General features: G+C 39.4%; 1 protein-coding gene across 6 annotated transcripts in view; it reads left to right on the plus strand.

Annotated features, from left to right (window-relative positions):
• Positions 1-17,680, plus strand: part of CHRDL1 (chordin like 1) — a 114,428-nt gene that overhangs the window by 17,336 nt on the left and 79,412 nt on the right. For all 6 annotated transcript variants that reach the window (XM_025853708.2, XM_073885745.1, XM_073885743.1 and 3 more), the window contains exons 3-4: positions 12,191-12,303; positions 14,930-15,023. In XM_025853708.2, coding sequence (XP_025709493.2) covers positions 12,191-12,303; positions 14,930-15,023 — 207 coding nt within the window. The remainder of the gene's footprint in view (positions 1-12,190; positions 12,304-14,929; positions 15,024-17,680) is intronic.

A 17,680-nucleotide genomic window follows, 5' to 3' on the forward strand; every position in this document is an offset into this window, starting at 1 on the left:
TTTTTTTTTTTTTTTGCAAGTTTTACCTCCAGGGGCCCCATGAGGTTCTCAGGATGAAGACTGGGGAAATAATTCCTTCCTGCTCCAGGCACAGGAGGGGAAAAAGTAATCATTCTGAAATAAGCCCAAAGCTCTTTGTTCTCCTTAATTAAGGCCTGCCCTCAAGGGAAATGATTTTACCAGAACTTACCTGATTTGCATTTTATTGGAGTCTAACCAACTGAGGAGAAAGGAAATACCCAACTCCACTAGCCTTCCTGTCTACACTGGTGGAGGAGGGCAAATGTAATTAGCACGTTTGAAGGTCACAGCTCAGAGGCGAAAACTCACTAAAAGACTGAGAACTAATCATATGATTATAGAATGCTTCTCCCTCCAACCCCTGCCACAATTTACCACCACATCGATAGGGCCCTTGTGTAATAACAGGAGATTACAGCTGAAAAAACTGCACACCTCAGATACTATTATTTAAGAAAGAGTATCTAGGGAAGCCCAGAACAACAGGAAGGAAATAAACAAGGACATTAGAGCAGATTTTAGCTCTGACATCATAGCTACAACAGTGAGTACAAGTAGCCTAATTCCTAGGTAAGTTAACATAAAACTTCTTGCTGAAGGCTTATTTACCTTAGTTTCTTTTATCCAATGCATCATGTCCAATTTTCAACAAAAAAGTAAAAGGCAGGCTGAAAGGCAAAAAAACACAGTCTGAAGACACAAATCAAGCATCGGAACCAGATTCAGTTTATAGAAAGTATTTTGGAATTATCAGACTGGGAATTTGTAATAACAATGAGTAGTATGCTTAGGACTCTAATAGGGAAAGTGGATAATATGCCAATTATGTGGGGAATGTAAACAGGGAGATGGAAACTCTTAAGAAAGAATCAAACGGAAATGTGAGAAGTCAGAAACGCTGTAACAGAGGGGTACCTGAGTGGCTCAGTTGGTTGAGTGTCCAACTCTTGTTGTCAGGGTTGTGAGATCAAGTACCCTGTTGGGCTCCACACTCAATGGGGAGTCTTCTTGTGATTCTTTCTCTCCCTCTCCCTCGGTCCTCCCCCCTCTCAAGTAAATAAATAAATCTTTAAAAAAAATGTGGGGGCGCCTGTGTGGCTCAGTCAGTTCATGATCTTGGGGTCCTGGGATCGAGCCCCGTGTTGGGCCCCTGCTCAGCAGGAGTCTGCTTCTCCCTCTCCCTTTGCCCCTCCCCCTGCTCGTACACTCCCTCTCTCTCTCTCTTTCTCAAAGCAATAAATAAAAATCTTAAAAAAATAAAAAATAAAAAAAGTGAATGGTCTATACACACGAATTAAAAGAGACTAGTGTAGTAGGTTAAAAAAAAGAAAAAAAAAAAGACCCAGCTATATGTTGTCTACAAGAAACCCACTTTAAATATAAAGGTCCATATAGATTAAAAGTAAAGGAATGGAGAAAGATATAGCATGCTGACACTAATCAAAAGTAAGTGGGAATAGCTATGTTAATTTCAGACAAAGCAGACTTTCAGAGCAAGGAAAATTATGTGTATGCACCTAACAGGGCATCAAAGTATGTGAGGCAAAAACTGTTAGAGCTGCAAGGAGAAACAGACAAATCCACTATTATCGTTGGAGACTTTTACACCTCTCTATAATAATTAACAGATCCAGAAGACAGAAAATCAGTAAGGATATAATTAAACTGAACAACACCATCAATCAACCAGATCTCATTGACTTCTATAGAATATTTCATCTAAAAACAGCAGAATACACATTCTTCTCAAGCTCACGTGAATCATCCACCAAGATGGACCACATTCATGGGTCATAAAACACACCTTATGAAATTAAAAATAATAGAAACTATATAGCGTATCCTCTCAGACCACACTGGAATGAAACTAGAACTCAATAACGGAAAGATAGCTGTAAAATCCCCAAATATTTAGAGATTAAATAATACAGTTTAAAATAGCACATGGGTTGGGGTGCCTGGGTGGCTCAGGCAGTTGAGCTTCTGACTCTTGGGTTCCGTTCAGGTCACAATTTCCTGGTCATGGGATTGAGCCCCATGTCAGGCTCTGTGGTCAGTGCAGTCTGCTTCAGATTCTCTCTCCTTCTCCCTCCCCCTCTGCTCCTCTCTGCGTGCATACTCTCTCTCAAATAAATAAATAAATAAATAAATAAATAAAATCTTTTAAAAATAACATATGAGTCAAAGAAATCTCAAGAGAAATTTTAAAATATTTTGAATTATATGAAAATAAAGATAGAACTTGTTCTATCAAAATTCACAGGATGCAGCAAAAGCAGTGCTTAGGGGAAATTTATAGCATAGAATTAAGATATTAGAAGAAGAAAGATCTACTGTCAACAGTCTGAGTTTCACCTTAAGAAACTAGAAAACTAGGGGTGCCTGGGTGGCTCAGTAGGTTAGGCATCTGCCTTCAGCTCAGATCATGATCCCAGGGTCCTGGGATGGAGCCCTGCATTGGGCTCCCTGCTCAGCAGAAAGCCTGCTTCTCCCTCTCCCTCACTGCTCCCCCAGCTTGTGCTCTCTCTCTGTCAAATAAATAAACAAAACATCTTAAAAAAAGAAACTAGAAAACAGGAGCAAATCAAATCCAAAGTAAGCAAAAGAAAATAAATTTTAAAAAACTAAAGCAGAAATCAATGAAAGTGAAACCAGGGAAACAATAGAGAAAAATCAATGACACCAAAACTGATTCCTTGAAGAGATCCATAGAATAAACCTCTAGCCAGGTTAATTAAGAAAAAAGGGAGAAGACACAATTATTAATATCAGAAATGAAAGAAAAGCCATCATCACTATTGACCCATTGATATCAAAAGGATAATAAAGGAATATAATGAACAATTCTGTGTCCACAAATTTGATGACTTAGAAATAATGGACCAATACCTTGAAAGATAAAATTCAACAAAACTCACACAAGAAGAAATAGACAGTCTGAATAGCTTATATCTATTAAAGAAATTGAATCAATAATTCATAACCCTCCAAAACAGAAAGTACCAGGCCCAGAGGATGAACTGGTGAAATTGACCAAACATTTAAGGAAGAAATAATACTGACACTCTTCAGTCTGTTTTAGAAGATAGAAGCAGAAAGAATACTACCTAACTCATTCTATGAGGCCAACATTACCCTGATACCAAAACCAGAAAGAGATGTTACAAGAAAGGAAAACTACAGATCAGTATCTCTAATGCAATAATCCTCAGCAAAATATTAGCAAATTGAATCCAACAATGTATGAAAAAGCCACAAATTATGGAATTTATTCCAGGCATGCAAGGCTGTTCCAGCATTCAAAAATCAATTAATGTAATCCATCACATCAACAGGCTAAAGAAGAAAAACCATATGATTATAGCAATAGATGCATAAGAAGATTTGACAAAATCCAACACTATCCAGCAAACTAGGAATAGAGGGGAATTTCTTCAACTTCATGAAGAACATCTACAAAAAAAATCTATAACTAACACCACACTCAATGGAGAGAAACTAGGTGCCTTCCCGCTAAGATCAGGAACAAGGCAATGATGTCTCCTTTGACCACTCCAATTCAACATTGTACTTGAAGTCATAGCTAATGCAGTAAGATGGGAAATGGAAACAATGGTGTAAATGTTGGGAAGGAAGAAATAAAACTACCTTTGTTTACAGATGACATGATTATCTGTGTAAAAAGTCCTAAAGAATCAATTAAAAAAACCGTCCCCAAATTAATAAGCAATTATAGCAAGGTTGAAGGATACAAGGTTAATATATAAAAGTCAATTGCTTTCCTATGTACCAGCAATGAACAATTGGAATTTGTAATTAAAAACACAATGCCGTTTACATTAGCACCAAAAAGAAATGAAATTACTTAGGTATAAATCTAGCAGAATGTGTACAAGATCTCTGTAAGGAAAACTACAAAATTCTCAGGAAAGGAATCAAATAAATGGAAAAGATATTCCATGCTCATGGATAGGAAGACCCAATATTATCAAGATACCAGTTCTCCCCAACTTGATCTATAGATTCAATATAATACCAATCAAAATCCCAGCAATTTACTTTGTGTAAATAAACAAAGTGATTCTAAAGTTGCCATGAAAAGGTAAAAGACCCAGAATTTCCAACACAACATTGAAGAACAATAAAGTTGGAGGACTGACACTACCCAACTTCGAGACTTGCTATAAAGCTACAGTAATCATGACTGTGGTGTTGTTGAAAGAAGAGACAAATAGATCAATGGAACACAATAGAGAGCCCAGAAATAGACCCATACAAGCATAGCAAACTGATCTCGACAAAAGGAGCAGTGACATTTCATTGGAAAAAGGATAATCTTTTCAACAAATAGTGCCAGAACAACTAGACATCCACATGCAAAAAAAAAAAAAAACAAAAGAATGTAGACACTGACCTTAAACCTTTCACAAAAATAACTCGAAATGGATCAAAGGTCTGAATATAAAATACATACGTATAAAACTTCTAAAAGATAACATAGGAGAAAATCTAGGTGACCTCGGGTTTGGTCATGAGCTTTTAGATACAACACCAAAAGCACGCTGCATGAAAGAAAAAATTGATAAATTGGACTTCATTAAAAGTAAAAACTTCTGCTCTGCAAAAGACACTGTTGAGCGAATGAAAAGACAAGCCACAGACTGAGGGAAAATATTTGCAAAATGCGTACCTGATAGAGGACTTGTATCCAAAATATACAAAGAGCTCTTAAATCTCACACAAGAAAGAAAAGGAAATGACCAACCTAATTAATAAGTAGGCCAAGAGCTAAACAGACACCTCACCAAAGAAGATATCAGGGTGGCAAATAAGTACATGAAGAGATGCTCCACATCCTATGTCATTAGGGAATTATAAATTAAATCAACACACCTATTTAGAATGGCTGAGACTGGAAATACAGAAGACACCAAATCCTGGTGAGGATGTGGGGCAACAGGAACTGTCATCCGTTGCTGGTGGGAATGTAAAATTGTATAGTCATGTTGGAAGACAGTTTGGAAGTTTCTTACAAAGCTAAACATTGCCATACTATGTCATCCATAGGCATTATTATCTAAGTGAGTTGAAAACATGTCCACACGAAACCTGCATGCAAGCATTTGTAGCAGTTTTATTCACCATTTCCAATAATCAGAAGCCACCAAGATGTCCCTCAATAGGTAAATTGATAAATAAGCTGTACGTCCACACAACAGAATATTACTCAGTGACAAAATAAATGAGCTGTCAAGCAATGAAAAGACGTGGAGGAACCTTAAATGCATAGTTCTAAGTGAAAGAAGCAAGTTTAAAAAGACGTCACACGCTATGATTCCAACGATAGGACATCTTGAAAAGACAAAAGTAAAAAAAAAAAAAAAAAAAAAATCAGTGGTTTTCAGCAGTTAAGGAGAGAGAAAAGGGAGGGGATGAACAGGCAGAAAACGGGATATTTAGGGCACTGAAATGATTCTGTATGATACTGTGAAGGTGGATATATATCATTATACATTTGTCATAACAAAGTGCATGCTCATGTGCTTTAGTTAATGTTAATATCTCACTAGTGATTCATTAATTGTAACAAATGTACCACACTTACCATAAGATGTTAATAAACAAGGGAATTGGGGGTGAGGTCAAGAGAGGATATATGAGAACTCTGTACTGTCTGCTCGATTTTTTTTGCAAACCTCAAACTGCTGTAAGAAACAAAGTCTATTAATTTAAAAAAAGGAAAAAAAAATGGGAGTGACCTTACTGGAATGTTAAAAGTGATTATCCTCTGGGAGGGGAATTATCTGTGATTTTTCTTTCCTCTATTTTTTTTTTATGTTTTATTAAGGTATAGTTTACATGCAACAAAATTCACCCTTTTTGTAGGGTACAGTTCTGTGAGTTTTGACAGAAGCATTCTGTCACATAGGCATTGCCATAATCAAGATACAAAAATGACTCCATCTCCCAACAGATTCCCTCTGTGCCCCTTTGTAGTTAAACTTCTTCCCTTGGAAACTATGGATCTGTTTTCTTTCCCTATCGTTTTGCCTTTTCCAGAATGAAAAGAAGTAGAATCATACCATATGTGGACTTTGAGTCTGGCTTTCTTCATTTAGTGTAATGCCTTTGAGATTCATCTATGTTTGTGTGCCTCCGACTTTCATTTCTTTTTATTGCTAATATTCCATTGTGTGGGTGTTTATAGATTCATCAGCTGAAGGACATTCAAGGTGTTTTTAGGTTTTGTAGACCATGAAAAGAGCCATTCTAAACATGTAGGTACAGGTTTTTGTGTGAATATGGGTTTTTTTTTCAGTTATGATGATCATTTTATTGATGTAGATTTGATTAACAATATTTCACCAACCACTTTTTTAAACCTGCATCAGCTGACTAAAGTGCCAGGGTTCTCATGAACTGCATATATGTTCTTGTTTCTCTCAGGAAAATACCTAGGAGTGAGATTGTTGGGTTGTATAGTAAGTGTTCTGTGTAACTTTATAAGAAACTGCCCCCTTGTTTCCAGCATGGCTGTTACTATTTTGCATTTCCACCAGCAAATACAGGAAAGTTCCTGTTGCTTCACATCCTCACCAGCACTTAGTATGGTTAGGTTTTTTGAGTTTAGCCATTCTGATAGGTGGGTAGTGATATCTCATCATGGTTTCAGTGTGTGTTTCCCTGCTGATTAATTATATGTTTGATACCTGTATATCTTCTTTGGTAAAGTGTCTATTCAAATTGTATTCCTGTTTTAAAAATTGGATCATTTCTTTCCTTATCCTTAAGTTTTGAGATTTCTTTATGTATTCTGGATAAAATCTTTTATCAGAAAGAGGATGTGCAAATAATTTCTCTCATCCCTTAGCTTTACTTTTTATTCTCTGTACTCTTTTTAAAAAATATTTTATTGATTTATTTGAGAAATAAAGAGAGCAAAAGCAGGGGGAGGGACAGAGGAAAAGAGACAATCAGGTTCCCTTCTGAGCAGGGAGCCTAATGAGGCGCTCTATCCTAGGACCCTGAGATCACGACCTGAGCCGAAGGCAGACACTTTAACCCATTGAGCCACCCAGGTACCCCTTTAGCACTCTTTCAAAGGCAGAAGTCCTTAATTTTGAAGTCCTTAATTTTGGCGAGGTCCTATTTTATATTTCTTTTATGGACTGTGGTTTTGGTGTCATATCTCAGAAGTCTTTGCCTAACCCAATATCACCAAGATAGCCTTCAATGTTTTCTTCTAGAAGTTTTAAAATATTAGTTTACATGGAAGTCTATGATCCATCTTGAATTAATTTTTGTATGTGGTCTGAGTTACAGATTCATTTTAGTTCATGTTTTGTATATGACTATTCAAATGTTCCAGTAGCATTTGTTGAAAAGAATACTGTTTCTCCTTTGAATGGTCTTTGCACCTTTGTTGAAAATCAATTGACTACGTTTATGTGTGGGTCTGTTTTTTGACTCATCATTCTGTTCTGTTGATATGTTTGTCTAACCTTTTGCCAAAAACACATTGCCTTGAAAACTATAATTTTACATTAAGTCATGAAATCACTTTGTATATGTCCTCCCAAATCTTTCTTTGTCAGACTGTTTTGGCTCTTCTACTCCTTTACATTTTCATATGAACTTTTGAATGAGAGTACCAATTTCTATAAAATATCCTTTAGTATTTGGTTTTGGGTTTCATTGAATCTATAAGTCACTTTGGGGGGAACTGGCATCTTCACAATATTGTGACTTCCAGTCCACAAACAAGGCATACCTCTCCATTTTTTAGGACTCCTTTGGTTTCTTTTGTCGTAGTTTTGTAGGTTTCTGATTAGAGATCTGGCATACATTTTGTTAGATACCTCAGTGTGTCTATGTTTAGGGGGAGCTATTGCAAAAGGTACTTTTTCAAATTCCAGTTTTTTTTTTCAGATAAATATTCTTTTTTTTAAGGTTATGTTAACCACCATACATTACATCATTAGTTTTTGATGTAGTGTTCCATGATTCATTGTTTGCGTATAACAGCCAGTGCTCCATGCAGTACGTGCCCTCCTTAATACCCATCACCGGGCTAACCCATCTCCCCACCCTCCTCCCCTCTAGAACCCTCAGTTTGTTTCTCAGAGTCCATAGTCTCTCATGGTTCGTCTCCCCCTCTGATTTCCTCCCCCTTCATTTTTCCCTTCCCGCTATCTTCTTCCTTTTTTTTTTTTTTAAACATATAATGTATTATTTGTTTCAGGGGTACAGGTCTGTGATTCAACAGTCTTACACAATTCACAGTGCTCACCATAGCACATACCCTCCCCAATGTCTATCACCCAGCCACCCCATCCCTCCCACCCCCCTCAAATTCCGATTTCTGATTGTTCTTTGTAGAATATATAAACGTGATCAGCTTTTTTATATTGACCTTGTATTCTGTAATCTTGCTTAAATTCTCTTACTATTTTTACTAACTCTAAATCGATTCTTTGGGATTTTTCTTTGTAGACAGTCATACCATCTATAAATAGAACAGTTTTGTGTTTTATTCTCTAATATGTACGCCTTTTCCTTCTTTTTCTTACCTGATTCCACTGGCTAGGATCTCCAAAGTGGTGGAGCAGACATCCTTCCATAACTCCCCATCTTAGGGAGAAAGCATTGTCTTTTTCCATTAAGTATAATGTTAACTGTAGGTTTTTTTGAAGATGCCCTTAATTAGGTTGAGGAAGGTCTTTTTCTACTTTGCTGAGAGTTTCTGTCACAAATGGATGTAGAATTTTGTCAAATGTTTTTTTTTTTTGGCATCTGTTGCGATGATTACATGATTCTTCTTGTCCAGTTTGTTGATATGGTGAATTATGTTGACTGAACTGTGAATGTTGAATTAGCCTTTAATTTTCAGGGTAAATCCCACTTGCTCATAAAGTATCATCCTTTTTATATATTGTTGGGTTTAATTTACTGGAATTTTATTGAGAATGTTTGTATCTATGTTCAGGAGGGATATTGGTCTACAGTTTTATTTTTATTCTTGTAATACCTTTAATCTTGTTTTCATGTCAGGGTCACGCCTACATCAATGATTTAGTTGGGAAGTGATCCCTCTTTTTCATTTTTTTCTGAAATGTTTGGTAGAATGTTTGATAGAATTCACCAGTGAAGCCATCTGGCCCTGGAGTTTTCTTTGTGACAAAATTTTTAACTACAAATTCAAGTTGTTTAAAAGATATAAGAGGGGCGCCTGGATGGCTTAGTCAGTTAAGCCTCTGACTCTTGATTTCAGCTCAGGTCGTGATCTCAGGATCCTGAAATCAAGCCTCGCATTGGGCTATGCACTCAGTGGGGAGTCTGCTTGAGATTCTTTCTCTCGCTCTACCCCTCCCCTTGCTCTCTCTCTCTCTCAAATAAATAAATCAAAAAAAGGATATAGGAATATTCAGGTTATCTATCTCTTCTAGATTGAGCTTTGGTAATTTGTGTCATTCAAGGAATTAATCCCTTTCATCTAGGTTGCTAACTTAGATGGCATAAAGTTATTCATAATATTCCTTTTTTTATCCTTTTTTAGAATGCTCTCTGTTGTCCCTAATATTGGGAATTCTCATCTTCTCTCTTTTTATCTTTGCTAGTTTTGTAAGAAGTTTATCGATTTTATTGATTTTATTTAAAAACCAGATTTGGTCTCACTGATTTTTTTCTGTTGATTTTCTGTCTTCGATTTCACTGACTTCTTTATTATTCCTTTCTTCTGTTTGCTTTTGGTTTATTTTGCTCTACTTTTTCTAGTGTCTTGGTTTGAGACTTTTCTCCGTTTTTAATGTAGGTATTTTAGTGATATAAATTTCCCTTTAAGTACTTCTTTAGCCAAATCCCACTGATTTTGATATGCTGTGTTTTTATTTTCATTTAGTACAAACTATTTTTTAATTTCCCTTTTGATTTTTTCCTTCAACCCACAGGCTATTTGTAAGTTACCAGTATATTACAAGTGGTTGTCTCCTGCTGGAATTGTGTATAATGTTTTTCATATTTATATATTTATGTTTTTATTTTGTTCTTTTTGGAACTTTGTGAATGTTTTCCAGTTTTCTACATTAAGTATAAATTACTTTTCTAAAAAGAAAATAATTAACATAAAATAATGCTCTACATTTTGTAGTACTTTATAATTTACAAAGAATTCCAATTAATCCTCCAAACTCTGCTTGGGCAACAGATAATCTATATTTCATAGGTGTTGAAAACTGAGACTGACAGTTTATTTTTTTATTTTTATTTTTTATGTTTTAATTTTTTATCATTGTTTTGAGGAGGAGGGGCAGAGGGAGAGGGAGAGAGAGAATCTTAAGCAGACTCCACTCTGAGTGCAGAGCCCGATGTGGGGCTTGATCCCACAACCCTGAGATCATGACCTGAGCTGAAATCAGGAGTCCAGTGCTTAACCGACTGAGCCACCCATGCACCCCTATTTTTAAATTTTTTTTAGATTGACACTTTCAATGATTAGCTCAGTGCCACACAGCTAGAGTTGGTTAGGATTCAAACCCAGATTTCCTGACTCCCAGTTCATCATTCTGAAGAAGTTGGAAATCAAGCTTTGAAAAGTCAATTGGAATTTATCTTGCAGGTCGCTGGAAAAAATCACCGTGGGTCTTTGAAGCAGTGAATGACTTGAGACAATGATCTCAGTGTAGTTTTAATCTGAATCTCTGATTACTAGTGAGGTTGAACATCTTTTCATGTTTGTTGCCTGTTTCCCATTTCTTCTTCCCTCAAATTGTTATTCATGTCCTGGATAAATAGATATTTTTTTCTGTTGGGATTGGTTGGTATTTTACTTATTAATTTAAATGATGAGAAAAGGTTCCCGATTCTAATACTTTATTGGTTGGAAATATCTTCTCCCTTGGGGCACATGGGTGGCTCAGTCAGTTAAGTGTCTGCCTTCAGCTGAGGTCATGATCCCACAGTCCTGGGACCGAGTCCCATGTTGGGCTCCCTGCTCAGCGGGAAGTCTGCTTCTCCCTCTGACCCTACCCCCTCTCGTTCTCTCTCTTTCATTCTCTCTCTCAAATAAATAAATAAAATCTTTAAAAGTATATATATCTTCTCCCGGTTTCTTGCTTATCTGCCTTTTCTTTTAAAATTTTGATCATCAGGGAAATGTGTACTGGAGAGTGGGGGAAACTAGTGTGTTTGCTACAAGAAGAGTCCTAGTTTGCTTTGACCTTGTGTGATTGGGAAGCAGTGGATAGATGAGGATGGGATTCAAAGGCGAATCACATGGTTTGGAGATTCATTTACCAGTCGTTTGCTAATTGATTACATTTCTTGGCCACGGTGTGCTAGGCCATGTGATAAACAGAATAAATGTTGCCTGATTTTGAGGAACTTTTACTTTGATGGAGAAATAAGATGTGTAAAGGAATGCAAGTAACATAGTATGTGCTCAAGGAACTGTGGCACAAGATAAGCTGTGGTTATCAAAATTTCTGTTCATCAAAGGGGAAGGAGGCATTCCTTTTGAGCAAATTGGGAGTCGTTTACAGAAGAACAAGTCTGTAGGTTGAGGAGAACAAGGACTGTGGGTAGTTTTGCTCACCATCTTATTCCCAGCAGTCAGCAGAGTGCCTGACCAGTAGTAAGTGCCCAAATATTTGTTTCATGATTGAATGATATTAGCACGCATGGGCAAAAGCCATTTATAGGAACTTAACACAATGCGTCTAGTTCATTACTCCTACACCACCCCCGGGCAGCTCGGAGAAAGATCAGCATTTCAGACCTTAGCTTGCATTTCCACAGCAAGGGAGCACAGCCTTTTCCAGAAGGACACACGACGTGCACCCTTATCTTACCATTGTTAACAGAGCAGTCACCAAGACTTTGGCTTCACTCGGGCAAAGCTGGGTTTGACTCTCCTGTCAGTTACTTACTGGTTATATGACTTGATTTCCCTCATCTGTGAAACGAGACTCACAGTGGTGTCTACCGTACTGGGTCATTGTAGGATCGAATAAGCACAGCATGTGAAACACAGCCCGTAGTAGGTTCTGGAAACATTCCCTATGCCTCTGCTCTTGATGTAACACAAAAACAGATGGAAAGTGCAATTGCCTTTGGATTTGATGACTTTGTCTGTGGGGCCTAACAGGCATATTCTCCATCTCCTTCCTCACAGATTCAGAGACATACTGTGTGTTTCAAGACAAGAAGTACAGAGTGGGCGAGAGATGGCATCCTTACCTGGAACCTTATGGGTTGGTTTACTGTGTCAACTGCATCTGCTCAGAGGTACAATGTGACACCCAGTTTGCTCCTCGGCATGCAGAGGTGCTTCCAGTGCCCAGATGGCTGGGAAGCAGGGGTGGTGAAAGCCTAAGAGAAGATAGGAAGCAGCTTGTCAGGAGAAATAAATGTCTCCTGACTCTTTCCTCTTGTTGCCATTTGGCTTGATTTTTTTGTGGGATCTCTAAGTATTTGCTATGGACAGATATTTATGGTCTCCTAGCCAAATGATATGGGCCATGGTGGGGAGAAGGTAGAATAGTTTGATAGCAGGAGTAGGGAAACAGAGCTCAAAGTAATGCCTGGATTATGGACAAAATCGTTTTTGAAGATCATTTTCAAGGCTGGCCTTTAGAGAAGAGATTAGGACAGATCATACAGTGGTTGATTGAGAGAGCATATTTGACGTCTGGGCCAGTAGCAGTAATTAGGATTGAGGCTGCAGAACCTTGGCCTGTCCCTGGTAACCATTACAGTTCTCTTGGCTTGGCCTTGACTCCTGACCAGACATTCAGAGGGGTGTTTGGACACCTTAAATGCCATCTTTGCAATAGGCAAAGCAGGTACTCTCATCTTCTTTCCATGGCCTTGACCCAGGACCACAGCTGTGTTCCATCTTTCTGAATAAGCCTCTACTGTCTTATACTAGGCCTCGGCTTTTCAATTTCTGCTCTATTGCCACTCAGGGACAGGTTATTCCTTGTTGTGGGGGCTGTCCTGTACATTGTAGGATGTTTACCCCATCCCTGGTCTCTACCCACTAGACACCAACAACACCAATTCCAGTTGTGACAACCAAAAATGACCCGAGACATGGTCCAGGTTGCTTGGGAGCAAAATGACCCCTGGTGGAGAACCACTTGGGTAAGGAGGCCTTGTACCAGGCCTTGAGAATGGAGAACTCCGAGCATATGGAAAGAATTTTCAAGACCAGCCTCTCACTTGAGACCTTGTGGAAGAACTTGTAATTCCTCCTTAGTGCCTAGGTAGTATAGAAGCAGTCACTTGCAAGCCAGATTCTTTTGCCATTTAAGTAGAAGGTGGGCTTTTAGAATTCTAAGCACGTGGAAACCTAACCTTCAGGCAGTAGGAAGTCATGTTAAGAGGCTACTGGGCTCTGGAGTTAAGACAGACCATGTTTCCGACCCTGGCTCTGCCACCTGTAAGCTGTGTTACATTGGACAAGTTACCTGAACTCTCTGAGATCCCTTCAGCTTCTTTTTCGTTAAAAACGGGATGATGATACTATGTATTTCACAGGATTGTGGGAAGGATTAAATTCACTAATAGGTTTCAGTCACCTAAAACTGTGCTCGGTCACAGCCAACATTCAAGAGATGTTAACTGCTGTCAGGGCGATCATCATCGCTATTGTTATGGTTATTATTTTTATTCATCTGTTAACTCTAGAACAGAATTCAGTTTAAGGTTTTAAGGAGGCTTTGGTGTAGGCCTCAGCCAGAAGGAGTGGTTTCTGTTGTGCTTGGGTGATTTCACTTCAAGATGATACCACCTGGCTCTGCGGAGCGTGACACATAAGGAGGCTCTGTGGTGTTTCCAAATGCAACACTCCAAAAACGTATTCTAGAAAGTCCACGAGAAAAGAAAGAGGTTTTATGGTAGGGTGATTCAGATTTGGATAAAAGAAGCCTGCCTCTTTCAATGGCTGGGGCAGGTATTAAATAGAGCATCTGGGTACTGATTAGCTCCCTGGTATGACATGATTGTGTCAGATTCTTGACGCAACACATTGGAAATGGACAGCTAACCCCTGGGGGCTGAGTTTTGCCATCTGCAGGGCAGTGAAAATGTTAATACGATCCGAGTGCCGACAGCTCCAGTGCTAGGCATCTTCTCATTCCCCACCCTCTTTTTCATCCTCTTGCCCCACAAGAGCGTGATAGATACAAGTCACCCTTGCTTGGAATGAATTATGGATGGAAATGCTAATGCAAAATTGATTTCCAAAGGCTTCCTTTGATCTAACAATGGTTGAGAGCTGTCAGAGCTAGGGGTCCTGTAATTGTAATTCGGGCAGGGACCCAGTCACCCCCGCCCAGGCATGCTAGGTAATCAGCTCAATTCCAAAGCTTAGCTTGTTTTCAGAAAGCTTATGACTGAAACAGGAAGTGAGGAGAGAAGGCGCCCAGCCCGCTGGTCCAAGGCAGAGTTACATGGAATCCAGGACCCATGTGCCAGTGATGTCTCCTTGCCCAGGGGTGGCTAGCTGCTCAGGGGACCCCATCGCTCGTTATCCCTTCCCTCCCGTGGCATTGGGCAGGTGATCCTGTAATTAGACTAGGCTCCTGTCGATGTGCAGCTGGAGCCGGAAGTGGTGGAAACACCACAAAGGCAGGCCAGGAGGAGCCTTCCACAGTTGGCGGGAAGCTTTGAAAACCAGAGCAAGAGTGACCTGAGCTTTTGAAAAATATGCCAGTAAGCAGTGAACCAACCCAGCAGAGGTGCTCGTGATGAGAAAAGGGAAGAAAGTGGTGATTCCATTCAGCTACTTGGGAATGCGTCTTTCACTGTCTGGGTGAATCCCGGCATGACTGTTTGCCAAAGGGGCATGAGCGCAGGTGACCTTTGAGAGACCTTAATTTTTTTTTCATGGTTGCCTCTTCTCTTCCAGAATGGGAATGTGCTCTGCAGCCGAGTCAGATGTCCAAGCCTCCATTGCCTGTCCCCTGTGCATATTCCTCATCTGTGCTGCCCACGCTGCCCAGGTAAACCAGATTGCCTCTTTCTTTCCCAGCTGCGGCTCTCCTTCCTCCCGCTTCCCCCCAACCCACTCCATCTGCCTAATTCCCCAGAAGGGAAACTTCCAGACAGAAATAACAATAGGACACTTTTAGGCAGCCCACACTGGCCCCTAAATACTGTTTATAGCCCAAGCGGGGCACATTCTAGGCTCTAATAAGTTATTGGGTACCCAGTAACAGATTTTCATTGGGCTTTTAATCATGTGAATGTGGATGTCAGTTGGGGGAAGGGAATTGTGGCCCAGAGAGTTTGTGCCATAAACAGCCTCTTCCTGCCATGGGCACTGGGCACGTGTCTTAAGCAATTAGTGCTGGGATTGCATAAATCAAAGGAGCTGAACCAGTGAGGTTTATGACAGTATAAAGCTGCCTGCCCGCTGAATTGTCACCTCCTCCAGACTGCACAGTTATTATGTACACATTGTTAAGAGCAAATCTAAGGGGAAGGCGGGCAGAGACTTTTTCACAAGGCTGTTAGGACGTCTACTTTGAGGGTTTGCGGCTAGGGTGTTTGTCTGAGGCAGGGGCTCACTCAGTGACACTTTGTTCATGTCTGACTGGGGCCTAGCTCCCACGCCAGGGGCATACAAGCGTGGAATGATGAAGAGAATGCCTGTGGGCTGGACAGCAGTCCTGGGAAAAGCTAAGTGACTGCCTCAGGATCTAGGCAGTAGAAGCCTTGCAGTCCTGTAAGCTGATCCTGTTTCTCTCTAGGATGGAGGTTCTGGAGTCGGAGTCCATGGGTGGGCTTTATGGGGTCAGTGAAACCTTTAAAATTGTTTTGTTCTTGGTGTAACTACGTATACATGTAAATTCCTTTAGAGAGGATCCATAGCTTTATTGGTATTTGTGGAGGGGGTGTACATGACCCTAAAAACGTGAAGAACCACTATTCTAGGGCATAGGTGGTGCTTTTTTTTAAGTAGTAAGGAAACTCCAGAACTTAGAAGAGAGAAACCAAAAGTGTCCAGGCAGCAATGGTAGGAATGGGGCTAAGAATACGGTTCAGTGAAAATTCAGTTAACATTTCAGTTATAGGAATGGAGGTGTTTAATGGAGGAGAAGCCCCCAAACCATTTTGGTCACTACCTTTGTGAACTATACTTTCCTGCATCAGTAAAGACACTCTGATGAACACAGGGGAGTCTTTCTCAGATGGCAAAAGATCATGTCATGTCACACGTTTATCATTTTGAATATTGGTGATGATGATATATGCTTCAAGGTGTAAGAGACTGACTTGGCGTAAGATCGACCTCAAAGTTGGCTTTTGGAATAAATCCCCAAATGAGGCTTACTATTTTTTATATGCCTTTCTTTGCTGCTTCTACTTAAACTGGATTACGAAGGAAGGATTTGGTAGATGGGAGCAAAATTTCTGCTTAAAAAGGCCAATCTGGAGATTTTTTTCCCCATCTTTTCCCCCGGAAGTCTCCAAAAGTGGTTTAATGCCATAGGAATTTATCTAAACCATGTAGACATTGTTTGTCCCTGGGAAGGAAGTTGAGGCATGACCCAGACATGAAGCACAGCGTAGAAAAGCGTAGAGTGCAATATGGCTATCACCTACCCCAGCTATAGAATAGGAAACAAGTATTGAGAAAAATGGAAAGTATAAGCCAGCAGTTCCTTTGAGTGAAAAATAAAGTGATAAAGGAATTGAGATGATAAATAGCAGAAAAGAGAAAATTGTCTTTAAAAGACTTAAAAAGCCCATTTTATGGAGTATAGAGATAAGCCGTTAATTTTCCTTTCCTTCTTGTCCTTGTGGGTCACTCCTTGTTAGTTCATTTTCCTTCTTGTTAACTATAACCTTTACCAGTTCTTTCTGTGAGGAGTGGTACCAAAGTTCCCTAATCCTTATTTGCAAAAATGTCTTTATTTTGTCCTCATCCTTGAGTGAAAATTTGGCTGGGCATAAAATTATCGGTGCATGCTTGTTTTCCCTTAGCACTTAGAAGAAACTAATAGTCTGTGGACTTCCTCCGTTTGTGGATAAGAAATCTACTGTTTGATTATAGTTCTTTTGTAGGTAACTTGTTTTCTCCTTCTTTTAGCTTTTAAGATTTCCTCTTTTTCTTTGGTGCACATGATGAAGTATATCGATGTGTGATTTATTTTCATTTAACCTGCTCAGTACATGATTTCTTTCAGCCAAAGGACTCAAATTTTTCTTCAGTTTTACTCATTGTTTTTCTGAAAATTACATCTTACCCTTCTTTTTTCTTCATTCTCAAAGTTGCCTTTGGCATATGGTTTTGCAGATCACTTAATTTATCTTCTGTCTCCCTGTTTTTTTAAGATTTATTTATTTTAGAAAGAGAGAGGCGGGGAGCCTGGCGGGGAGGGGCAGAGGGAGAGAGAAACTTAAGCAGACTCCATGCTGAGTGTGGAGCTTGATACGGGGCTTGATCTCATGACCCTGAGATCCCGACCTGAGCTGAAACCAAGCATCAGATGCTTAACCGACTGCACCACGCAGGTGCCCCTGTCCTCCGTGTCTCTTAATGCTTCCTTTATTTTTTCCATCTTGGTACACTCCCTGTAATGATATATTACTTCAGTTTTGTCCTCCAATTCATGAATTCTTTCTCAAGTTTTCTCATGCCTCCTATTTAGGC

This window comes from Callorhinus ursinus, unplaced genomic scaffold, assembly GCF_003265705.2.
Source record: "Callorhinus ursinus isolate GAN/ISIS: 27379988/994484 unplaced genomic scaffold, GSC_fseal_2.0 scaffold65, whole genome shotgun sequence".
In the NCBI taxonomy this organism is placed as follows: domain Eukaryota; kingdom Metazoa; phylum Chordata; class Mammalia; order Carnivora; family Otariidae; genus Callorhinus; species Callorhinus ursinus.